At 50.8% G+C, this 24,767-nt stretch overlaps 3 protein-coding genes and 1 long non-coding RNA gene across 5 annotated transcripts; 3 read left to right on the top strand and 1 right to left on the bottom strand.

Annotated features, from left to right (window-relative positions):
- Positions 1–1,201: 1,201 nt before the first annotated feature.
- Positions 1,202–5,508, top strand: ccn1l2 (cellular communication network factor 1, like 2). Its single transcript, XM_053870352.1, has 5 exons — positions 1,202–1,343; positions 1,409–1,622; positions 2,972–3,286; positions 3,521–3,714; positions 4,691–5,508. The coding sequence occupies exons 1-5, from the start codon at positions 1,275–1,277 to the stop codon at positions 4,985–4,987; spliced, it is 1,089 nt and encodes a 362-aa protein (XP_053726327.1). The 5' UTR covers positions 1,202–1,274; the 3' UTR covers positions 4,988–5,508.
- A 2,596-nt stretch (positions 5,509–8,104) lies between these two features.
- Positions 8,105–11,222, top strand: LOC128762585 (LIM domain transcription factor LMO4-B-like). The gene is made up of 5 exons (XM_053870922.1): positions 8,105–8,269; positions 8,772–9,070; positions 9,132–9,228; positions 9,532–9,690; positions 10,915–11,222. Exons 2-5 carry the CDS (start codon positions 8,865–8,867, stop codon positions 10,921–10,923), a joined length of 471 nt encoding a protein of 156 aa, XP_053726897.1. The 5' UTR covers positions 8,105–8,269; positions 8,772–8,864; the 3' UTR covers positions 10,924–11,222.
- A 2,904-nt stretch (positions 11,223–14,126) lies between these two features.
- Positions 14,127–16,763, bottom strand: LOC128763118 (uncharacterized). 2 transcript variants are annotated; one of them, XR_008415613.1, is made up of 4 exons: positions 16,015–16,763; positions 15,746–15,952; positions 14,959–15,659; positions 14,127–14,900 (listed from the first exon to the last, which is right to left on the bottom strand). XR_008415613.1 is itself a non-coding variant. In XM_053871930.1 (3 exons), the coding sequence occupies exons 1-3, from the start codon at positions 16,357–16,359 to the stop codon at positions 15,135–15,137; spliced, it is 1,077 nt and encodes a 358-aa protein (XP_053727905.1). In that variant the 5' UTR covers positions 16,360–16,763; the 3' UTR covers positions 14,127–15,134. The 2 variants fall into 2 exon arrangements, 1 of the variants encoding a protein (XP_053727905.1); XM_053871930.1 differs by having other exon boundaries at positions 14,127–15,659.
- Positions 16,536–23,741, top strand: LOC128763119 (uncharacterized). Its single transcript, XR_008415614.1, has 3 exons — positions 16,536–16,638; positions 16,872–22,807; positions 22,892–23,741. It is a non-coding gene; the product is annotated as an uncharacterized LOC128763119 (long non-coding RNA).
- Positions 23,742–24,767: the final 1,026 nt, after the last annotated feature.

Genomic DNA, 24,767 nt, shown 5'->3' with positions numbered 1-24,767 from the left:
CAATAGTGCAGGGCAGTTGAGGCTTCATGACACAATAGTGAAGGGCAGATGAGGCTTCATGAAACAGTAGTGAAGGACAGATGAGGCTTCATGAAACAGTGAAGGGCAGATGAGGCTTCATGAAACAGTGCCCTGATTTCGATATCCTGTGGCCACCAGGTGGCGGCGTCTGGTGTCAAACGTTTGGACTTGAACAACTCATTCAATGAAACCTCACATCATTTCTAAACCAAGAGCGGCATCTTGTGGCCTCTGAAAATGAGACGCAGCATCACTTTCTGTCATCCTGTCATATGCGCTCCCTCCTCTGCTCCAGGTGGTTTTCATACCGTATATACTCCGGAACTCTGACAGAAACACCCTGGCAGATCGATGCTGCAGGTGTCTGCCACCTGCTGGTGTACAGTCGTGACTACACCAGTCTCTATATTTGACAGCAGATAGGCTTGTTTAAATGCTGCGACGCTGCCTGTTGAAATTCAGCGACTTTGCTTCCCAGTGTGTTTTGAAAACCCTGCAGCTGTTTAACATTGGTGAGTTATTACTCTGTAATACCAGCTTAATTACTGGGGGCGCTGCGAATGACACCAGATAGGATGGATTTTTTGGCTGGGAAGGTTGGGTACCTTCTCACCACGTGACGAGTTAAATGATGGAGACTAAACAAGGGTGAATGATGTGTGAACTGAGATCTTCATGTGGCGCTTGATGCTCCAGTTGTTTCCTCGTGGTCATTCTTCACGCTCCGGGCAGCTGATCTCTGATCTCCTGACTCCCTCCCACCAAGCACGTGTCTTGATGACTGGCAGTCAATATCTCCTATCTAATCTGCAGCTTGACTCGGACCTTGCGAATCCAGCCTGACAGCGTTGAGTGGTCACAGAGCCGATGACCTTCCCTCTGCTCCCTGCAGCTCGAGCAGTGAGTGCTGAGGCACCAGTCATGAATTCAAAATAAACTACGTGGTTGTCTGTTGCTCAACTGCCTGTGGAAAACTGGACATGCTGTGAGAAATAAATCTTTTTTCTTCACCACGTTTCCCTGCATCGAGCCAAGCAGAGACGCAGATGTCAGGAGGAGAGGAGCTTGGCCCAGTCATCAGTGCAGGGGAAATGGGAAGTGAGTGTGTTGGCAGCGGGACCTCAGACTGCATCTGGGAGTGGAGGCGGGCCTCCTCTCAGGGGGCGGGGCCATGATATAAGTCCAGCCCCTGAGCGGAGGAGCGTCCGGGAGCGTGGGACAAGGCGCCAGTGTCGGACCTTCTCTCCAGCAGGATGCTTGACTCCGTCGCCCTCCGCTGGATGCTGTGCTCCCTCCTGGTGCTCTGCAGCTCTTCACTCACGGTGAGTCCCGGCTCTCCCGCTGCCTGCCGCCCTGACGGCCCTGACCTCTGACCCCGCGCCCCCAGGCTGACGCCGAGTGCCCGGCGGAGTGCTCCTGCCCCCCCGCCCCTCCACGGTGCCCCCTGGGGGTGAGCTGGGTGACGGACCACTGTGGCTGCTGTAAAGTCTGCTCCCGGCAGTACAACCAGGACTGCAGCGCCAGCGAGCCCTGCGACCACATCAGGGGGCTGCGCTGCCACCTGGGGGTGGGAGGAGACCCTGAGCGGGGGCTCTGCAGAGGTGAGCCGCTCTTCACATGACATCTGGAGACACATGGGTGTTGAGGAGAGAAGGGCAACGGACCTTGGGTCTGTGCTGGTGTTCAGTAGCTGAGGAGGTAAAGGCTGCTGCATTCTTCCGCCATCCAAGCCCCGGACTCTGCTGGTGGAAGTGTCCTGGTCCCAGTCAGCTGAAACCATGCAGGTGTTCATGTGAGTTGCTTTAAAGCAGGGGACCACCATCTGTCCTGTCAGGGGACGGAGGGCGAGAGAACACTCAGCTGTGGTTCAACCGCTACTCTGATGACTCTGATGCCATAAAATTATGTGCTTAAAAGATCTAATTGGATCATGTATTCTTTCATTTTAGTTGAAGATTCAGTTATTTTCTTCACCATGTCTTAGTCATTTGAGCGTTACTTGCTAAACACTACCAGTGTTTAGCAAGTAACCAGTAAGTCTTATTTAGAATTCCGTTTCACTTTTCTTCCAACCTCATGAGGGCCACACCAATACAAGCACAGGGCCCCATGTGGCCCCTAAAAGCTCAACTTCACGAGATGCTCTCAGTGGTGACCAGACTTGGGCTTGAAGTCGGGGGGAGGAGGGGTGTTGAGGTGTCCCTGAGTTCAAAGTTCAAACCATACAGTGGTCACAGCAGCAAACAGCAGGCTCTTATCTTGAGTGCATTTAGGAGCGACTGGTCAGAAGTCACTCAAACAGTGAACAAGCGGAATCTTGTCGTCGTCACTGGCATCACAGTGATCCTGAAGCACTGAGGTACCTCGCAGGGCGTCGCAGCTTTGTCCCCAGCTGGAGTCAAGTCAGGGCTTGGAGGGAGGAAAGCAGAGTCCACTGTCCAATACCCTCCAGAGACGACTCGCTGAGGCGGCTCCAGTGCTCAGGGGGACGGAGAAGATGAGAGACTCTGAGTCAGTGGATCCTCTCAAAGCCGAATCATTGTTCTGGCTTGTCACAGAACTGGAGAACGTTTGGCGCTCTCATTCTGAGGCTGCAGTCGTGGGAAAGGAACGAGGCCTGCTAGTGTTTCTATTAGATTTAGAAGTTCTATCTATCTGTGCATCTCACCAAGTGTCCTGAAGACTGAGGTCTTCTGGAAGGAAGAAAGCCACAGCATAGAGACTGACCACAGCAGTCCCGGCCTTGACTCAGGACATGACATGGTCACACTCATGACACCAGAGGGTGGCGCTCCGTCTCAAATATGGAGCTGAGTGGGACGTCGTCCTGAGGCCACTTGGAGGAAATGACTCATGACACTTGAAACAGCGTGAAACACACTGACTGAGTCACACACTGGCCGCTGCCATCCTGCGCCTCCGCCTCACCTGCTCCCCTTCTCTCCTCCAGCCCAGGCCGCAGGTCTCCCGTGTGAGCTGGACGGCCTGCTGTACCAGCACGGGGAGGTCTTCCAGCCCAGCTGCCAGCACCAGTGCTCCTGCACCGACGGGGTGGTGGGCTGCATGGCCCTCTGCCCCCATCCCCTGCCCCTGCCGTCCTGGCGCTGCAGGCAGCCGCGGGTGGCCCGGGTGGGCGGCGCCTGCTGTGAGGAGTGGCTGTGCGACGAGGACAACCACATCAGTGAGGAGCCGGAGACTCCTCCGCTCCCCAGCCACATCAGTGCGCTGCTGCGGGGAGCGGCCCCAGGAGGGGCCACACCGGGAGGTAGGGAGCCGCCCTGTGATGTGTCCGGCACTCAACACTGTGGCCAGAGAGGTGAGACTGGTGATGAGGAGGAGGAGGATCACAGCAGGTCACGCTCAGACGCACAGACGAAGGTCGCGCCTCCCAGTCTTTCACCTCTTCACTTGATGCAGGAGCTGGACACCAGAGCAGCCTCGTGCTGAAAGGTCGAAGGTCAAGTGCCTCACATTCAAACCCGCCTCGTGTCGTCTCCAGACTTCCTGGACTCCGACTTGTCTTTCAAGTCCAACTGCTTCCTGCAGACCAGCGCGTGGAGCGAGTGTTCCAGCACCTGCGGGATGGGCGTTTCCAGCCGGGTCACCAACGACAACCCCGGCTGTCAGCTGACCCTGGAGAGCCGCCTCTGCCGGGTCCGCACCTGCCACCAGCAGCTGGAGCCGCCCGCCAAGGTAGGCTGCGCGCTTCGGGGCGGGATGTGGTTGGAGCGGGGTCTGAGCAGGCTGCGAGGGAAGCTGCAGGTCAGCGTCCTCCAACTGCTGATGTGCTGGTGTGGCAGAGAGTTCTTTATGGGCAGGTGGACCGTCCAACGGAACGTGTGGTGCCGGAGGATTTGGCCCAGCATGTAGGAGGACAACAAGGCGGGACCCAGACTAGAGAGGAAGTTGACAGTTTCGACTTTTTTGCAACGTTCAGCACCCGGAGGCGGCATGTGGCTGAGATTCCTCAGTAGATCGTGCTGCTTCGATAAATCTGCTTTTACACTCCAAGTTTCTATCCAGATCCGGACGGATCCTTCTGTCCGTGCTCTGCCTTCATTTCCTCAATATTTCTGCATGTTTCCGCAAAGCTCACAGACCAAACGGAGCAGTACCACCTGAAACCATGGGGGGCAGTGTTGCTGTTCCTCCCCGATACGTAGCTCTGGTGAGACAGGAAGTAGACATAACAATGGTGGAAACTCTCTGTCCTCCAGTGGCCATATATTTCACCTCCTCACTGACCAGCGCCTCCTACAACGCTGCCTCCCTTTCCTCTTTTGTGCCAGAGCTACATGATCAACACTGACTCCACAGTCACAGCCATGTTGGTTTGGAGTTTGTTGTTGTCATGAACGTTTGACTCTGGGCTGCTCCCCCTGGTGGATATGTTGGTGAACAGCAAGGAAGCGTGAGGGTGACAGGGTTTGAAACGGAGGGGGACATTGTCGTACGTAAAGGGAGCGTGAATGGGCCTCAATAGTTTGGGAAGAGCTACAGTAGGTGGACATGTTGTTGTTGATGAAGAGTGGATGTTCCAGAACTCAGCGCCTGTTGCTCCAAACGGGCCTGAGCAGAAGTGTGAATGCAAGAGCTCCTCGCTCCTGTGAGTCCTCCGACTGACTCTGAAGCTGAGTGCTGACGCCATGTCTGCTTCTGTCTGGATCAGAAAGGCAAGCGATGCCAGAGAACGCTGCGCCAGCAGGCGCCGGTGCGGCTGACCTTCGACGGCTGCTCCACCGCGCGGCGCTATCGTCCTCGCTCCTGCGGCTCCTGCACAGACGGCCGCTGCTGCTCGCCGTCCGCCTCCCGAACCGTCCGCCTGACCTTCCACTGTCCAGACGGCGGCAGCTTCTTCAGGCACTTCATGTGGATCCAGCGCTGCAGCTGCAGCAGACGCTGCCGAGGCGCAGGCAGATCCTCCAGTTCCTCCCTGGGCTTCCACAGTGACATTCACACCTTCTGACTCGGAACCCAGAGCCCACCTCTCACCTGCACTTTACGCTTCCTGCCATGACCACACCAGTCAATGGACCAAACTTGTGATGCATCTCCTGCCACCTGACAGTCGGTCACATGACCACAACCTGTTCCAGGGCAGTTACTCAACATTCTCTCAGGAGAAGCTGCTGAAACTGACAAAGAAACTAATGAAATGAAACTGATAAACTGGTGCCTAAAATGAAATAATGAAATATAGAAATGTGAAATGTTTTTATTTGAACAGGATTAGTTCATGGTCTTATTGAGACGAAGCTGTGTTTTGTTTTGGTGCAGTTTGTGTGTAGTTCAGACCAGACGGGTCGTGTCAGTGCCAAACTCTAGAGTGTGTCTTTACTGTCGAGCGAGTGCATAGACTTCACCTCCAGCTGTGGAGCGGTCTTTTCAGAGATGACCTCATTTTACGAGGTCAGTGGGAAAAGCTTTGTTCCTATTTAAGAATGAGATGCCTCCTAGTGCCCTGTATTTTTGGAATAAAAACCGTATGTTGTGAAAAAGTCTCATGCTTCTCCATCGTCCCACGCGTATCCGAGGGTCGTGGGGGCAGCAGCCGAAGTGAAGAGGCTCAGCGTTCCTCTGCACTGGATCAGCTATCTTTGTTGTTGTTCACGGGAAAGTCGAGCCGCAGCTCAGAAGATCACCTCCATCGTCTCCAGCTTCAGTGGAAATGAGCTCCACTTGTGACCCCAACAAAGCTGACACAGGACCCCGTCAGATGCAGGGTCCAAGGTCTTCTCCAAGTCCCCGAAACTCCCATGAAGCTCCTGAGATCCTGCTGAGGGTGAAGAGCTTGACTAACAGAAGGCTCCTCCTCAGCAGAACCAAGGGGAACCCAGTCCCAGTATGGTGTTTACATGAAGCTTTATCCAGGTTCTCATCTGAGTTTTAGGTGGCAGAGACGTTCCTCACCTCCTGACTGTATGGAGTCTTACGCAACAGCATCCGAGTGCTACATTCCTCACTCATGTCAGGCGTGTATGAACCATCCAGCATCCCAGACTGGCTTCACAACAGGAAGTTGAAGGATGAGCAGAAGTGCTCGGAGGAATTTCACCCCGCCGTGAGGTTCTCAAGGTGCATTTTTCAGCCACACAAACAGAGGCAGTGGTCAGGACGACGCCAGCAAAATTCATATTCAGGAAATCGATTCCACCGGAAAAACACCTGTCACTCAGACAGACTCAGCGGTGAAGTCCATGGAAACGCTGCTCTGCCCCAACACGTTCGAAAACCTCACCTCTCGAAGACGCACAATGCGCGGTGCGACGGGCAACAGCTAAGAGCCTCACGGGGGCGCTGTTGATACACAAACAAAAGATTGGAACCACAAGTACTGTATTGACTGAAAAGACAACATAAAAACATTAGCCGAAACTAAATGTATAAAATACATTAAGACCAACCTAAATGATCTAAAATGTTTTTGGGAGTAAGTCAATTTAATGTCAGGGCACATGTGATTTACATGAATGTTATGGACTGTAAACAGTGTGGAGGCATAAAGGTGCAGACATGGCTGCAGCGATTGTAACGACATCACAGAATGCAACACTCTTCTTTCCTTCCAAACAAAGTGTACTATCATCCAGCCGTTTATTATGATTTTCTTTATTTCAAGTATTTGAAAACATTTTGGTGAAGCATAGAACTTTGAGAAAAAAAAATCTGTTTAAGCAGTTATAACCCGTGTTTTCTGTTGTGTCACTGGTGTGTCATTTCAGTAACTGTTCTTGATGACTGTATTTTGTCCATGAGCCGACTCCAGCCTCAGAAACAGGTCGCCACTGTCCACCCAGCAGGTGGGTCCAGGTCGCCCCGGGCCACAGTCTTGGAAAACGTCTGGTCTTTTTTGCTGAGTTCTTTCCACATGCAAACAACCCATAAACATGAAGCGATACCTTTCACTGGGCAGAACTTTATAGGTGTCTTTTGAGGTAACCTTCTGCATCCACTCTCATGCCCTCACACGACCTGCTCCAGGAGGCCGTGTGTAGACGAAGGGAAGGAAAGATGTGATCTGAGCGCAGATATGGTCAATGTTTGTCAGAATGTGTCGCATTTGCGGTCAGTAAAAGAAGTAGGACAATATGACCGAGTCAAGTGAAGAGGAGTTTAAAAATGTCAGGTGAGAAATACGTTGCTGATAATAACGGATTTATAGAGCAAGTTGGACTCAATTCCGTGTTTTTTTCCTTGACACCTTCACGAAGGTGTTTCAGAGCAAGCGGTTACTAACGGGACAGGTCATTTGCTTGAGCGCCTAAACGCAAACACTAATCTTTGCCTCCCTCTAGTGGCCACTCTTGCTGGCGCACTCAGCAAAAGCGAATGGAGATAGAGATAGATAGATAGATAGATAGATAGATAGATAGATAGATAGATAGATAGATAGATAGATAGATAGATAGATAGATAGACAGACAGACAGACAGGTAGATAGACAGATAGATAGATAGATAGATAGATAGACAGACAGACAGACAGACAGACAGATAGATAGATAGATAGATAGATAGATAGATAGATAGATGGATAGATGGATAGATAGACAGACAGACAGACAGATAGATAGATAGATAGATAGATAGATAGATAGACAGACAGACAGGTAGATAGACAGATAGATAGATGGATAGATAGATAGACAGACAGACAGACAGGTAGATAGATAGATAGATAGATAGATAGATAGACAGACAGACAGGTAGATAGATAGATAGATAGATAGATAGATAGATAGATAGATAGATAGCAACACACACGCAAAGTTTGAATCATAATAATTGATGACATTCTCAATATAGTGAGTCAAAGCTAAAGTCAGTAGACTCAGTAGATCCGATGTTTAAATGAAAACAAAAGGATTGTATGACAATTCCATGACAACAATAACGGCTTTGCTTTTTTATTGTTAGTTATGATTCCACTCGTGGACCCCTCGCCCCGTGCGTGTGGGAGGGGCGCGGAGGAAAAGGCGAAGGAAGAAGAAGCAAAGAAACGAATTGTCCGCTTCTGTTTCATTCCTCGGAGGAAGCGCTGAAGCTGTCAGTCACGCCTCTTGAGGGCCCGCCCGTCACCGCCCTTCTTATTAAAGTTCCGTCCGTCACAGACGCGCCGTCACTGAGCTGCTGCAGGTGTGGGCGACGCTCTGTCGCCTCGTGCCCTCTTGGACGCGTATGTCGGATTAGGCGCCCTCCGTCCCGGACCATGTTTGCGGCGTGACGCGCTGTGAAAGTTCCGTCTCAAGGTAACGTCTGTTTCCGCTTGGCTCGAGTGAACAACATGGCGGTCCAACATCCCGAGTTCAGAAACCAGCGCCTGGCTGGTTCCCGAGTGGCTCGGTGGACAACTTTGCGCTCCTGCTGTGGCTCTGTCCTCCACTGAGCAACTGTGGCTGTGAGGGCCTTCAGTCGGAGGAGGACGCACGCACGCACGCGCACGCACGCACGCAGACCTCCGCGGTGTGGAGTGAAGGGTCAGTCACCGTGTGTCAGGACAGTCCTGACTCGCTGTCGACACTGACTCCCTGAGACACGTGATCTGTCTATAGGCTTGCCTGAAGTCTCCTCCCTCAGGGAACATGTTTGTTTTCAGGATAAGTTCCTCAAACTTGTTTAGCCTTATAGTTCACGGATGACGTCATGTTTTACTGGCTGGGCTTTAATAAACAGGAAAGAAAAAGATGATTTGATAGATTTGCCTGTGCACCTTTGTGTGTGAAATCAGTGAAAGTGTGTTTGTCTTTCAAGACAAGGGTGTGCCATTGAGACGCACCTGCGCTGACGTCACCCTCAGACCTGGCCAAGCGAGGAGTTGGCGTGTGCGCAGGAGCTGACGCGGCCATGGTGAACAGCCAGGCGGCGGGCCTCCCCCGCTCCTGCGCAGGATGTGGCGGGAAGATCGCCGACCGCTTCCTGCTCTTCTCCATGGAGCGCTACTGGCACACGGGCTGCCTCAAGTGCACGTGCTGCCAGGCCCCGCTGGGCGACCTGGGCACCACCTGCTACAGCAAGGGCGGCATGATCCTGTGCCGGGGCGACTACATCAGGTCAGGAAGGAAGGAAGGAAGCTGGAGCTGGAGGGTTCCAACTCTGCTTTCCTGTTGACAGGTTGTTCGGCCACAGCGGTGCGTGCAGCGCCTGCAGCGAGTCCATCCCGGCCAGCGAGCTGGTGATGAGGGCGCAGGGCCACGTCTATCACCTCAAGGTAAACCCTCACCTCCAGTGAGTTCTGTCGCTCAGGTCCTGAGGAAGAGTCTGAAGCAGTGCTTCACAGTCACTTTCTCTTGCCCCACTCTTTGAGCAGGACTGGTCTAAAGCTAAGATGTGAAAGCTTCAAGTGAAATTGACTGCAGACAGTATTGTGAATTGAGTGGTCCTTGAGTGGCGATGGGGTTGACGCATGTTCACCGTCTCAGTCGCAGCTGGCAGAGCCAGTCCTCCCTGTGTGTCCCGGCGTGAATGCTGGTGAAACTGACTCTGTTTCTTCTTCTTCTGCTGCTGCCGTCAGTGTTTCAGCTGTGCCACCTGCCGGAACAGACTCATGCCCGGTGATCGCTTCCACCTCATCAACGGGACCATCTTCTGTGAGAACGACAGGCCGGGCGCTGCCTTGCTCAACAGCCACCTGCCGCCGCTGCAGGGCAGCTCTCTGCTGACAGACCAAAAGGTGCGTGTCGCTCTGATTTGACCTGGTATTGAGAAGCTGCGCTCGGGGCTGTCAATAGATCAGTTTTTCATCTCAATTCATCGCACTGAAGCCGAGTTAACTCCAGATGAATCGCTCCTTTTGTCTGTGTTCTGAATGTCACTCAAAGGAAGTGGTTCTCAGCAGCAGGGTGGCCAGTAATGTCTCCTCACTCCAACAAGCCAGCAGAACACAACATCCATCAGGAAGCTCCTTCAGAATCACCTCAGAGGCTCAGCAACATGCACAACACTGGACACATTGTTTTGATCTGCCGTAGTTGTATACGAAGCATGGCTATAGATGCAAACTGTCAGCTGAAGTGCGACATGGAGATCATCTTTTCAGAATATGTTCAGGGTCTTTATGAAAAAGACGGGCTCCTTTGATCACTGTGTAAACTCTGTTCTGAAAATCTGAAAAAATAATGCTAGTAATCGAAAGAAATATTTATTGTATGGATGAAGGGAAGCGTGGGGTAACTAAAGACTCAACGTTTGCAAACTGTTGCAGCCTGTGTGTTGACATGGTTGATCCTCACCTGTAAGGACCTGACTGGACAGAGTGAAGCCTCCTGTCTGTCACCTCACAGTCAGTTGCCGTGCATCAAGGCACAGTTCAGGCCGTGTGAGCGAGCGAGTGAGACTGGTGAGGAGCAACACATGACAACCGTGTGGAAACAAAGATGATTGGAAAAGCACATGCCTCTGGAGTAGCTTTGCTTCAAACCTATTCGGTCCCTCCGGCATTCTGCAGACTTTTTACAGACTGTTGCAACCAAAAGTGCCTGGTTTTCCTGAGGATTAATAAAAAAGTATTTCAAGTGCAAAGAACACACACAAAATAAATCGATAAATGTAGATGCTAAATAAAAAGTGATGCTAAAATAAGTCCATCTTTTCGTGATTATGTTCTGTGAGTGGTTTCCAGGCTGGCAGTGTTGTTTTGTTCTGGAGGTCGGCCATGTTTGTTTATCATGTTCGGTGATGTTAGCACTCTCATGCTGTTTGATCCCTGGAAGTGCCACATGGCGAGGACCCCTCCGGTCGAGCAGAGGAGTCGAGCGCTCACATGAGGACAGGCAGGCCCCAGTGTTCTGATCACTCAGTCCTTGGTCCAGACGGAGGCAACTCTGTTGACTCCTTGTCATCAGAACTTAACTGAGTTTTGCTGTGAGCTCATGCATGACCTCTCTCTCCCCCGCAGGTCTGCTGAGACGGAGATGTCGCGGATCCTCCTGCAATTTCTCGCCTCACGTTCCTTCCCGCGGAGTCCTCGCACTCTTCTGTCTTATATTTACGCTCGACGGCGCCTCACTTCTGGGATCGACTCATCAGGACTGACGGACAATCTGAGCAAAGACTCTGGACGTCTGCGGACGGGACCTTCAGTGAGCAACACCTGTGTTTCCTTCACGAACTTCTGAACTCCTGAACACACGCCACACACTTCGGTGGGGCACCGGACCCGTGTCTGTTCCTGGGTGTCAAAGGTTTAATAAAAACAAAAATGTCTCTTGATATTTTCTTGTGAGGAGCTATTCGTCGGCACGGTGGCGTGAAGCTGTAAAATGCTGCGGTGACAGTGATGCCACTGTTGACCTTCTGTTTTCATCACACTTGCCTCCCTGCCGGCTCCTGCTCTGCCTCCTGGAAACTGCTGTTGTAGGAGCAGGAAGGAGGAACATGAAAATTCAAGTTCTGCTCAAAGCAGCCTTGAATGTTCGATGTAGTCCTCTTGCATGCATTGATAAAACCCTCCCTGCTAAGAGGATATCTCCAAGTAGGTTCTGTCCAACATTTCAAAAAGAGGAAGAGAAAAGTATGAAATATAGAGGACAGGGTCTGGAGCTAATGAAGCGACGACGGTCAGAACTTTGGAATCTGAGTTTGAGGAAGTAACAGCTTCACACTCTGGACACCACTGAGGTCAGTGAGCTGAGGTGACACCAAGCCTGTCGGCAGCGTGGCGCCGGCCTGGTGCTCCGCCCACTCGTCATGGCTGGCGCTGAGGCCACAACAATGGTGTTTTGCACGTCACGACGCGCCGCACAAATTCATTAACGTATGCAAATGATGGCCGTCGACCCTCTTGGTGTGGGCCGACGGAGGAGAAGTCCTGATGCGCCGCGGCTCACGTCTCATATCCAAGGCATCGGGCCTCATCTGCCTCCTTCTAATGAGCTGCAGCCTTCTCAGACGCCAATTAGAGGGTCATGTGACCAGGCTTTTATCGGAGCACGTGCAGGTGAGCTACCTCAGGATCTCACTATAGCAATGAGACATGACGTGAAGAGACAGAAATTAGAAGCAAAGCCTGGAGACACTGACGCGACCTATATGATATATACGACTGACAATGGATTTTGAAGCTCTGGTTTGGTTATGTACAGAGGAGAGAGAGAGCCAGTATTGGTAGGAAGGATCAGCGACGACGCCGTCTGTAGCTATGTTTGTCTTTTATATCTCCAATAACAAAGAAAATGTTTGCATTCGTAGCTTGTTTTTTTGTTTTTGTTTGTTTTCAACGCCATCCTTGACACTACGCAAAGGATTCTGGGTTTTCCTCAATAGCACGGGAGGTCGCAGAGTCCCTCCATCTTGTTCTTCAATTGAACTTCCTGAGAATGGGGACGGTCCTTGCTCCCAGTGAGAACATTTGAGGATTAAGGGATATCCCACCCTCTATCCCATATCCCACCCGCACGAGGCCACCGTGGACCTCAGTGGAGACTGAGAAGATAGGAGCAAAGATCTGCTGCTCTCCCTCCACCAGTCCAGCCAGGGAGGAGGGCAGCAGGGTCACCACCACACCAGCAGACAGAGGCACATGCACGGTGAAATGGAGAGGCTATAGCTATGAACAGCTACGACCAGTTGCAGATTGACTACGTACCGAGAACGGAGAAGATCCACACATCCGTGGAACATACAGGTGGCTGCTGCAATGATGGAACCAAGAGGCCAAACAGCTGGATCACAGTCTATAAAGAGCAACCCCAGCTGTGGCACAATGGGAGGAAAGCAGAGTGCCGTGCAGGAGCCTCCTGAGGCTGCAGCACTGGCCACAGTGCTGGCAGATCTCCTGGATGGGCCCCATGACAGCGTTGGCCCTGGTGCTGAAGTCTGACGTCAGCATCCAGCCGTGTTTGTTTTGGAAGGTAAACATGGTGGGGACGTCTTTGTTGAACCAGCCGGGATGAAGGAAAGTTGTGGGGAATTCCACACGTGCCAAAATCCTGTAGGTGTGTCGGTAAGCAAAGGTCAGTGGCGACTGTTGAACTGTTGCAGGCTGCCGGGGTGGATCAGAGCTGGGAGCTGTGGAGCCACCACAGGCAGCCGTGAACAGTGAGTGGGGCGCTGTTTGATGGTGATGAAGATGATGATGAATCCTGCATGGGGTCATGAAGAACGCCTTCTTACCTTCTGAGGAACAGGAAGAAGAATGAATGGGCCTCCAACTGCGGCTCATTCACGTGCCATAACGTGGTCCTGCTGCAACGTATGTGAGCATCTCCGAGCCCAACGTTACAGCCACACGAGTCGCTCATTTCACCAGTGTGACTTTGGTTCTTATTCACTCTCCCGTTCCTGAGTGTGCCCCGCTCTGTTTCCTGACAAATTCACAGAGAAACACCAGTACGACAACCGTAGTGGAGCACTAAAATCATGAATATGATTATATATGAACATCTGGGCAGCACAGCGTTCAGAAGCAGGTCCGATGGTCTGTCTGTCCCCGGGGTCCTGGAAGATGGAGCACCTCAGCAGCTGATGCCTGTTTAAAAATGAGTTGCATGCGCAGCAAATAAGTTTCATCCATTTCCACGAAAATGTGCCACATTCACTAAAGCGATTCAGACAAAATTAAACCAATAAATGTCCATATTATGAGTCTGCACTTGCGCTTCTCTGTGAATTTGTGGGGAAAGTCAGGAACGGGAGAGTGAATAAGAACCAAAGTCACACTGGTGAGATGAGCGACTCGTGTGGCTGTGACGTTGGGCTCGGAGAAGCTCACAAACATTGCAGCAGGACCACGTTATAGGACGTGAATGAGCCGCAGTTGGAGCCCATGCATTGTAGTTTGTGCTCCTCAGAAGGTGAAAAGGCGTTTTGCGTGGCCCCATGCAGGACTCAACAGAGTAGATATCGGTGAGCACATGAAGGACTTGCCTAGAGAGCAGGCTGGATCACCTGGGAGGACGGTTTGGTGACGCTCGGCGTCAGGTCACAGCAGCCCGCGTGAGGCCGAAACTCTCTCTCTCTCTCTGTCTCAGAGGGCGAGCGAGGAGCTTCCTCCTGTCCAATCCCAAGGCCTTGAATAATTGAAGCGAGGGGCTTAATTAGCTCAATTAGGTGAGTTTGAGCGGGGAACGCGGCCATATGGTGAAAGGAAACAAAAGAGGGGGAAACTAATTAAAAGTCACATAATGAGGGTTTTAATGAAGCGGCTCCCCAGACAGAGGAGCGCAGGGATCATGAAAGAGCCGCGACGCTGGCAACAACGTCTCCCCTCGCTCGCTCTCTCTCTCGCTCGCCCGATCGCTCTCTTCCTTCCGAGGCCTCCATCCAGCTAATTAAATCTGTAAATAAATTAGCAAGATCCCGTCTTCCTGCTCGACTTCACTCGCCGCCTCCCCTCCCCAGCATGAGCGGCTCTGTGGGTGAGACGGGCTCCCAGCGCTCACCGTCTCCGTCTCCTGTCTACACGTCTGCCTCCCTCTCCACTGCCACCTGAACTGGAGTCTTCACCACGGATGCTGCCGGGTCTGACTGGGCAGGCGGACGCTGCCGGGTCTGACTGGGCAGGCGGACGCTGCCGGGTCTGACTGGGCAGGCGGACGCTGCCGGGTCTGACTGAGCAGGCGGACGCTGGTCCCCACGAGGTTAAGTCTCATATTTGAGATTTCAAAACATCTGGGTCTGTCATAGACTTCTGGATTCTGGACTCAGTTGGTCTTGGGGTCGCTGCCCCTCATTGGTCTTGGTGGTTTGGTTTTTCTTTCGAGGTTCTATTAGAGTGGCGGTCCTTCTGACAGGTGAGCTCGGGCCCACAGCTGATGGTCTCTGGTCTCCACTACTAGAGTGCAGGGTAGTTACGTGTGTGGATGGAACACATTAGTACTGGGACTAGTACCATCTCTGGGTCTGGAGGTCTCAGTGGTGCTGCTGGCCACTTCATTCTACCAACTGAAAACAGCAGCTTAAAACAACTTTCTGTACAGTGAAATTGACAACAAATATTTACATCATACTCCTGATGTCACTCAGGTTCATACAGTCTGTGGTGCTGCTCGAATTCCTTGGGTCCATGGCTTGACCTTGAGTGTCCAGAGGACTTCAGCTTGATGAGAAATCATTCCACCCGGAGACTGAAGCTCAGCGCGGCAGCCATTCCAGGGGCGTACAGGTGAGTGTATCCCCTCACTTCCTGTCCAAGTCCTTGCTCGACAGTCCACGCCGCAGGTCAGTGGCCCGTCTTGATCCACCATCTTTACACGTCGGATTCTTCTTCATGATTTTAGTGAAGCCCCCCGTTGCCTTATAGCCGGGTTTGGTGCAGGGGGTGTCTGTGATCTCATACTGAGGAAGGATCCAGTGGTGAGGGAAACTGGAAGGATCGAGGCTCTTGGCTGATTTTCTTGGTTGGAGAGAGGCGGCTTGAAGGGAGAGCGGGGAGTCTGTGGGGATCGCACTGTCCACGTCCTGCCTCATGTCCGAGACAGGTGCCAGCGCAGCTGACTTTCTACTGTCCACGTGCAGGTGTGTCGTGGAGACAGGTGGCCGAGGAGGGGACTTCTTAACACCCTGTTTGGGGCCCGAGGTAGTCTGGTTTTTCCTGTGAGGTTCTGTTAAAGTCGCAGTTCTTCTGACAGGTGAGCTGGGGGCGGGAACCTTGGGCTGCCAGCGAGTCACAGGTGATGTTCTGACCCTTTCAACTTCAGCCTCCTAATGGAAACATGAGAGCAAACTACAGGTGGGTCTCAAGGTGGAGATGCCACCAACATGGACAAACAAGACAAAAAGAAAAGCACCTTTTCGTCGACAGGCTCTGGAGAGTGCAGGATCTTCTGAGCTGGAACACATCGTGGGGCCCACATGTCAATGGTTAAGGGCTCCAGCTCAGAGTCTTCGGTTTTGGACGATTCCTCTGGGTCTTCTCCTTCGTCTCGACAGGTTAATTCCTGAGTCACTTTCTGCAGAATGTAATTCCGGGCCCAGTAGGCGGTGTAATTCTCACGCTGCGGGGCAAAAGGGACATTTGGTCTGGATGTCACCGGCTGTGTGGGAACCAAACTCCTACCTGCCGTTTGATGTCCACCAGCAGGTTGCCAGCCATGACCCTCTGCATCTGGTACTCCATGATGTCGCCCACCACTTTCTCAGATTCTTCCCGTGACAGCAGTTCCATCCAAAACTCCTTGGAAAAACGAGGACTGATCTTTTCCACCCTCTTCGGGGGAACATCCTCCTTCCCAGCTTTAGATCTTGCCTCTCTCTTCTCAGCATTCTCTCCATTCCCAGTGCTGTCGGTCCTCTCTAGCTTCTCCATCTTCTCGGGCCTCACTGTCTTTTCCGGACTGTCCTTCCTGTCCTTCTTTTTGAACTTGTGATTTTCCGCGACACACTTGCCCGGGGAGCAGGACATTTTGTGAAGCTTCCCAAAAGAGCAGAGAGACTCTCGACGCCAGTCGGCAGGGTTTGGTCTGCAGCCCGCACTTGACTGGGCGACCTGTCAAGGCTGCTTTAATTGGAGAGTGCAAATGACTGTCCCACTCTGAGCTTAGTTCAGTCACCACCTCGCCTGTCCATTATTGATGACATCACAAAGATTCCTGTCACATGGTAGAAGATGAAAGTGATCAAATAGAGCTGGACCGACTCCAGAGCCAGTCAGAATCTAGTGTTGCCATTTCGGCAGGAGCAGGTGAGAGTTTGGCTGCCAACAACTGGTGGATCACTCACATACACACCAGTTTTTATTCCTGGAAGTGAGGAGATTTTGACCATTTTACCGTCAGGCTGAACCAAGGCCAGTTTAAATGGTGTTCCCTTGATGCTACACATCAAAGGCCCTGTTTGAAATGACACTTTGTTTAAACTGTGACTTTCTAATTTGCACAATATGGCTGAGGAACTCCCTTCATCCATTGTTCACAGGCACTGTAGTAGCTCTTGTGCTGGTCTAGGGAGCGACAAGACCTCCAACTACAAAAACCTGTAAGGTAATATTTCAATCTCAATTCATCTCAGTGTGGTTCAATGAAAAACGATGTTACTGTCACTGACCACATAGTTCCATGCTCTTTTACATTGCTGTTCACAAATATCACCACCAAGAGTCAAAATCTAATGACAACAACAAACTCCAAACCAACATGGCGACTGTGGAGTCAGTAGCTCTGGCACAGAAGAGGAAACGGAGGCAGCGTTGTAGGAGGCGGTGGTTGGTGAGGAGGTGAACTATATGGCCACTGGAGGACAGAGAGTTTCCACCGTTGTTCTGTCTTCTTCCTGTCTCACTAGAGCTACGTATCGCAACACTGCCCCCCATGGTTTCAGGTGGCACTGCTCTGTTTGGTCCATATCTGTGAGCTTAGTAGAAACGTGCAGAAATACAGAGGAAATGAAGGCAGAGCACGGACAGAAGGATCCGTCCGGATCCGAGCATAATGTGGAGCGACTTTTGTCCAGCTGTCGAGAACATGATGTGAGCCAAGGTTGAGGTGCCTGTCCCACCGACTGTTTCAGGACTGCCCTGTGTTGTATTGCAAGTAGTAGCTCTAGAAGTAGCAGTGCTTACATGAAATGGTTTACCTTCTGTATAGTGCATCTTTGATAAGTATGCAGAAGATGAATGACATTGTTCAGTCCAGTGAGAGCAGAGTGAAAAGCCCCAGCCAGGCATTCTAGGTAAATCGAGGGGTGATTGAGATGATACGATAAGATTGCTGTTTTTGATTTCCTCCCACGCCGTCTGGGAGAACGGCCCTCTCTCATGGTGGACGTATTGCAGGGCACTCGCCCGTCAGGAGCGGGCCAGCGTCTCGCTGTGCAGCATGTCGCTCAGATGTTGTCAGGAGAACATCGGCACTCTGGCCTTTGTTCACTCACAGAAACCCTCGAATGTGAAATGACTTTCCTGGGAAGGGAGGAGGATTTCACCTTCAGTTTCTGTTCTAATCCCCACTTTGGTAATTAAGGACGAACGTTTCAATCACCTGCATCAATAACAGGAAAACGTATGTTTGTCCACATGTCCCTGCACACAGGTATGGTAGGCACTATACAGTCGGCCTGGACGATGAATCCATTTTCTCCATTCATTTGAGTAAAAAAAATCACAATTTTTCACGGCGTGCCAGTTTCCCTCCAGGGCTTCCGTAGGTGCCCTTGCTGCTCAGCCGTTTCCTCCATAGATGGACATGACTAGTGCTAACAACAAGGCACAGACTCACCTCCCTCCTCAGCAGAATGTGGCGAAACGGCAGCTCTGCTTCTATCAACGAGTGACTTGGACCCGGAAGACGCTCCTATACACCGCCACTCTCTGTCCGATGCGTTCCGACGTAGTCTCCAGCGTCAGAACCTCAGAGGAGCAGGAGCTGCTCAGCTTTCTGACTCGCAACAGCAGTGACGGTTCGGAAAGCGAAGGATTATTTCGATGTGGATAAGAGCATCACAACACTCGCTCACACCCATTTAAATGTGGAGAATAAACCAAACGCTCCTCGTGTCACTGGCGAGTGCTGAAGTAGAGAAGTTCATCATCATAGGAGTGATTTAAGGTATAAAGGACAAAAGATCTTGATTCTGGTACGTGACTATGTGTCAGGTGAAGTCAGGTGAAGTCAGGTGAGCGGTGGAACTTGAAGGAGCAGATATCGATGACGGAACAGTCTGACAGCTTAAATAACTTGAGTTATTTTTAAAGGAGTTTCAAATGTTTGGCTCTTGTTAATGTGCAGTATGATTCAGTATGTTCACATTCCTGCCTCAATTCGAGTTTATATCTGCTTAATTTAGTCCTAAAGGGTTTTGAGATGCTATTTCTCGACCATATCTCCCCGGCCTACTGTGCAGTGCAAAAGGGGGCGTGGCTGAGAGGAAATGCACAGCGATGGGGGAGTCCTCTTCTCAATATCTGCACAGTAGTCGAGCTGAGGTTTGTTGAAGAGGAAGCCTGAGTGATTCCATCGCTGAGCTGCAGCAGCACCAGACAGCTGCATGCTTCGGTGGTGTTGAGCAGCACCGGCCACTGCTCTCCTGCAGAGGTCCGAGCAGCCTCTTGCTTGACTCCAGAGGGTTTTCATCATATCATAGCAGGCAGAGCGAGGGCCCTCATTAACCCCCCCCCCCCCCTCACACACACACACACCATCCAACCAGCTGGAGCCCACATGCGTTAATTAGCGCCTCTTAACAAGGAGCAGATGAAGCTATCCGCCCTCACAGAGCCAGAAGACAGACTGACAAAGAAGCTGCTGCTAACTCACACAAGGCGCGGGTTGATTCACCCAGCAAACATTCAGTGACACAGATGCGCTTCATGACATGGGGCTCCCACACATGCCCTGACTCCCAGGTCTGGCTCCTTCACACTTGGCTCACGGGGTTTGTCACAGCTCATGAGATGAAGAGGAGAAATGGCTTCACGTTCTTCTACCGTTCACATGCAAGGAGGCCGCTCCTGCTGCCAAGGCCTCACTGAAAAGCCAGTGAAACTGGACACTAGCAGAGTCGTCAGAGTGCAGATCGGGGACCTGAGAGCAACATTGGGCCATAACCTTCAGGTGGTCTAGGTGAGAACACAAACCACGACTTTGCTTTTGTCCTGGAAATTGTCTTGAGGACAAAAGGAAAAGCCGTGGAGTTTGAGACGAGACGAAACTCTCACATTCATGTTTAAGGCTATGCGGACCTTGTCTGGGACTTTGATCTTCTCAAGATCTTTTCTGAACCAACCAAGCTATTGAGAACATTTTGTGGGTCACGTTTGTTTGATACAGATGGTTGAGGGACACATTCTAAACGTCAGGTTTTGAGACCCGATGGGCTCATCCTCAAAACGCCATGGCGGTTGAGAAGATCCAACTTAATGTTCGGAAATCCCTCTTTCTTTACGTCCCCTGACTTCACTGCTCCTCCTGCCTGTCTCTCACACATGCCTGTCTCACCTCAGCTAACTTCCCTTCCTCCTCCATGAAGCAGTCCTCACTGCTGAGGCAGAAAGCTCCTGCTGACCTTCACTGTTGTGGAGACAAAGCCTTCGTCGGCTCTTTCTGGAGCCACAGAACTCTGGTCTAATCAAACTTCTGCCACGTTTGAACAGGGCTTGCGGAGGTGTGGAGACAACGCTGCCTCCGTTTCATGATCCATGCTTCTTCCACAGTCTGGAGTTTGTTGTTGTCCTAAACGTTTGACTCTGGGCTGCTCCCCCTGGTGGGTGTATTGGTGAACAATGTAAAGAAGCATGTGGTCAGTGACGGCAGCATGTCTAAAAAGGACTGGTGCCTTTTCATACCTATGAGGAGCATTAACAGGCCTCAACACTGTCACTTAACCCTGTCCTGCCTGGTTCCTCTTCTATTCCATGGCTCATAAACATGTCTTCCTGAAACATTCAGATCAACCCAGTTGGCGTCTTCTGATAACCAGCACCAGTTTATCCCTGACAGGAGGAACTGTTGTGCAGTTGTTTTGTGACTGGATCCTCACTGTAACTAGACTCCGAGGACTCAGACTCTCGGCACAAACCTGAGTCATGGCGCTCACTGCTACGGACTCTGCATTAGCTGTGATTCCACGGAACTGTGTGCGTACTCGGAAGAAGTGAGTTTCTATGACTGCAGTAGAAGTGGTGCTCCCACGGACACCATACATTGCAATACTGCAAGTTCAGCAATATATTCTAAGAGTTATTAACAAGTACAATCATGGGGGGGCGACAATGCACTTCAATATTATGTGAACAAGTTTATTGTTATGACCTCAGTCCAGTTAGACTTTCACTTATATTTCACATAGTGTTAAACACGTCACAAATGCAGCAGAATATCCAAGTATCTGTGATCAATGTTTGTCACCCTGTTATTCTTTTGTTGTTACAACAGAATGTGTCCACTCAGGTTTGCAGATTTCTTTACTGGACGACTGGACAAAAGAAAAGACAAAGTCACAGTGGGTCGGGGTCTCGACCTACACATCCAAATATACAGTCACAGTGCCACAGTTCATGGCACATTTACACTTCTTAATATCCTTGCTTTCATTGAACATATTATGGCTCATTCGTCCTTGCTATGTTAAGATTTTTTTCAGTCACATTTTGTAGTCATTGCCACCTTTCTTTTCTTTCTTCTTTCCTCAGTCACAGTTTATAATGTGGCCCTTTAGGAAATGTAACTGCCCACCTCTGCAATAGTGTAGAGCTGTGTAGAGTGATACTGTATTCCCAGATTTAGGTTCAAATTACAATGGATAAATACAAACAAAAGTGCTGTGTGAAACCATTGTATTGTGAGGCGTCTCATTCTTGTTCCTTCTCCTAAATAACCATCCAGTTGGTTTCAATTCACGAGCAGCACAGAGATCCACACCTCACACGCAGGTGAGCAAAAATAGACTTAATCTCATGATCTCCGACAGACTCATGCAGACAGCGTGAGAAGCCGCGTGTCTTCCTCTAATGAGTGTTTGAGCCGTGAGGAGGGGGCGCACACATCACCCCCCTGGCCTCCTCACGCAGCGTCTGCAACGTCGATGAGAACTGAAGCTGGAGTTGAGAATGAAATATAGTGAATGAAATCATGAAAGTGAAATGAAGTCATGAAATACAGCGAGTGCTGCGTGCGCTTCGGCGTCAGAGGGGTCACATGACCAGGGCAATTGGTGCAGAGACTCCCTCCTTCACAGACACAGTCTCTGATGAGTCAGCTTCGGTCCACTTCTCTGTTGAGAAGAATTCAACAAGACCAAACGTTTGCCCAAAAGGATCTCATGTCATGTCCACCGAAGAAAACCATGTAAAAACAGCACCTTCACCGAGACACACCAAAGTCTCAGCATCAGCTTCCACTGTGAGTCAGAACCCATGTCAAGGTAGTGGCTTACAGTCCCTGTTACAGTCCTCGGGAGGCCATCCAACGCGCCCGCTACACGGGCAGCAGAGCGTTGTCTACGACACGTCTATGCGTCAGCATGCAACGTGGAGGCTGCCTTTGGCCTCAGTATAGGACGCACAAGTCCACAATGTGATGCCATGGGAGTCAGGATGGGTCTGGTCATGTCCCACACTCTGGGCTCAGCAGAGCTGAAAGTGACTGGAGTTCAGCGAGCAACAAACTTAACTCATCACCAGGTTTCTTTCTGGATTTTTCTGTGAAAAACAGGCGAAACCCACCGTAATCCTGTCTACCTCCGCCAAGTGTTACGTTACAATGTTTCCACTTCATTTTTGTACGTTTGATCAGGTGGGATTTCATCTTTAAAAAGCGACCATTTTTCTGGAGGCGTGGCTGTGTGGCCCAGCCGTTCACATGCAGTGGAACCTTGGGTATAGTTCCTCATGTCGTCAGGAACTTGGTAGTGGCTAGGCGGGCCTCGGCTCGTACATATACTCCAGTAACATGACAATGAGTGCTTGCGATACCCGCCATTCTCATCCCGACTCCAGGCACAGCAACTGTGAGTGGCGTAGGACGGGTTAGGTTCGGGGTTAGAGTTCGAAATACAGATGTCGGACACATGGTCCGGCAATAGCTCGGGCCCCGCACCAACCCCAGCAGGGGAGCACATTCCTCCCTGGGGTGTAATTTGGTGCCACTTCTATTTTGTTTGGTTGTTTGTCCTCTCCACCCTTCTTCTATCCTTTTCTCTGTCTTCCAATTCCTTCTTCCATCTTCCATCTCTCACCTCCCTTTCCATTCTTGTCGGCTTCAAAATCTTCCCTTTATTTCAGGTGGATAGAGGTACCAATAGTGGTTTATCATCTTCTCTCCCATTGTCCTTACTTTTACAGTTAAATTTCGAGTGGAGAAGATGGGCAACTTAGGGTGGACTGTGTCGAGTCGAGGCAACTTAGGACAGACAGAGAGGTAAGTGTATGGAAGGTGGTAGGTACTTTGATGGTGACAAATGTTTTCCAGTTGTGTTGATAACTTTTTTGTGTCTTTTTGCAGGTGGCGTTTCCAGGAGGTAGGTATTTATGGGTGGTAAGTATTTAATGTACAGGTTAGGGTTAGGGTCAGATGCAGGGCTCCGCTTCACTACGGTCAATAGGTGACCGTAGTCACCTAAGTAAGTGTGAAGACACAGGGACGACCTTGGAAGTTTGTCAGTCACTATCATCTGTACTGCCGTCCCGACCTCCGTCTGCCATTGATTTACTTTGTTTTCCTTCTCTTTGTCGTACTCATATAAATAGACACAGACTTTTATTTTCTGTTTTTGGCATCATTTTCCCTGACCCATAAGGAGTCCAGACACGGCTTCAATAACAGCACTGATGAAAAGCAGCGTCCAGGAAGAAAAGCAGTGGCAGGCAGCAGATGTGAGCCGGACAGTTTGGTGTGAATCAATAAAAACCATCAAACACCTGAGGGGTCCTCAATTTCCGCACAAACCACTCCACCCCCTGGACAGGAGAGGAACAATGGCAGTGGCATCAATACCTGCAATTGGATGAGGATAGAGCCGAGCCGACAGTGAGCAAAAGCAGACAAGTGGCTCGCCTCTCCAGGCGGCAAATGGCTGGCCAATTGTCTGCATCAATTCTGGTCGGTGGGAGACGGAGGACAGGGATGGGCAGAGGGGCTGTTAGAACGGAGAGTTTGGGGGAAAGGTGAATGAGAGGGAAAACAAAACAGGGAGAAGGTGTTTTAAATGACGCACAAATTCAGAGCAATTTCCTCCTCTGTGGAAGCCCAGCTCCCGCTGCCTTGCTGATGGAGGTGCGGAACAAAGAGGCTGGTGCAGGAGCAGGAGGAGCCGCGTGCAACCTCTGCCCGTCACCTTGCCGCTCTCAGCACAACCTGCTGCCAACCTGCTCCACTGACGCTTCAGAGAGGTTCTTCACTTCCCGAGCTCAAACTTCTGCATCGTCTCCTTCCACTCGGCAACGATACTCGATGATAACAGGTGGGAAAATGGCTTGGCTCCAGCTCCATGTTGTCGGCTCTCAGATGAGTGAGTCCGATAACAAACCTGTGGCTCTACATGCACCAAGAAGTGCTCCGAGTCTGCTAGAGCAGGAGGGCGAGGGCCCACAGGAGCACCGGGAGCTGCGCCTCTGTCAGGAGGAGCGTTCCCAGCGTCTAACTAGCATCTCTCATTTGGTGCTTGACATGTACAGTATGTTACTGACCATTTACAGTGAAACAACTATCACCAGATCCACTACTGGTTGCACTGTTTTTGAGGGGATGTTGGAGCTTGCTGACTGGTCGTCTCACCTTTGGAATCGGTTTAAGGGTTCGGCCAAAAAGACTCAGGTGAAATGTCCCATTAATTGGAACAAATGCTCGATCTGAATAAAACACCCTCATGTAAACACATCTTTAGTCACGAAATGGCCATGTTCGGCTCGCTCTGGAGGAAGTTGCGTTCCGATCCAGACGGGTGAATTGAACTGGAGGGCAGCTGAAACAGAGAGGAAGTCATCTCTGATCCGACTGCAGACACTCAGACTGTGGAGCCAGTGCTCGTGCCACCGGAGCTCATGACACTGCCAACACGGCTCCAAGCAGCACAGTGCTCTGCCGACCTTTTGCCACAATTGCTAATGTTTAAAGCCTTCATTTTAGCCAGTTTCATTTTTAAAACATATTTCAACTCAAACATTTGCTATGGCAGTAAATGTTTTTATGTAATCACCTTGGATGCTTTTAAAGAATCTACTGTTCAACTTGACTTTTCTTGACCTTGAGAGCTCCGCCGCCATTCTACATATAACCAAGCATGAGTTTGATTTAGTCGTTTCTGGTTTTATTTTGAAAGTATTGTCATGTCTTCCTGTGTGTACCTTGTCCATCTTGTCGCATCTCTCACTAATCCTGT

The sequence above is a fragment of the Synchiropus splendidus genome, chromosome 7 (genome assembly GCF_027744825.2).
Source record: "Synchiropus splendidus isolate RoL2022-P1 chromosome 7, RoL_Sspl_1.0, whole genome shotgun sequence".
Taxonomy (NCBI): Eukaryota; Metazoa; Chordata; class Actinopteri; order Syngnathiformes; family Callionymidae; genus Synchiropus; species Synchiropus splendidus.
The sequence above is the reverse complement of the archived record's forward strand: the minus strand, read 5'-3'. Positions and strand labels throughout refer to the sequence as shown.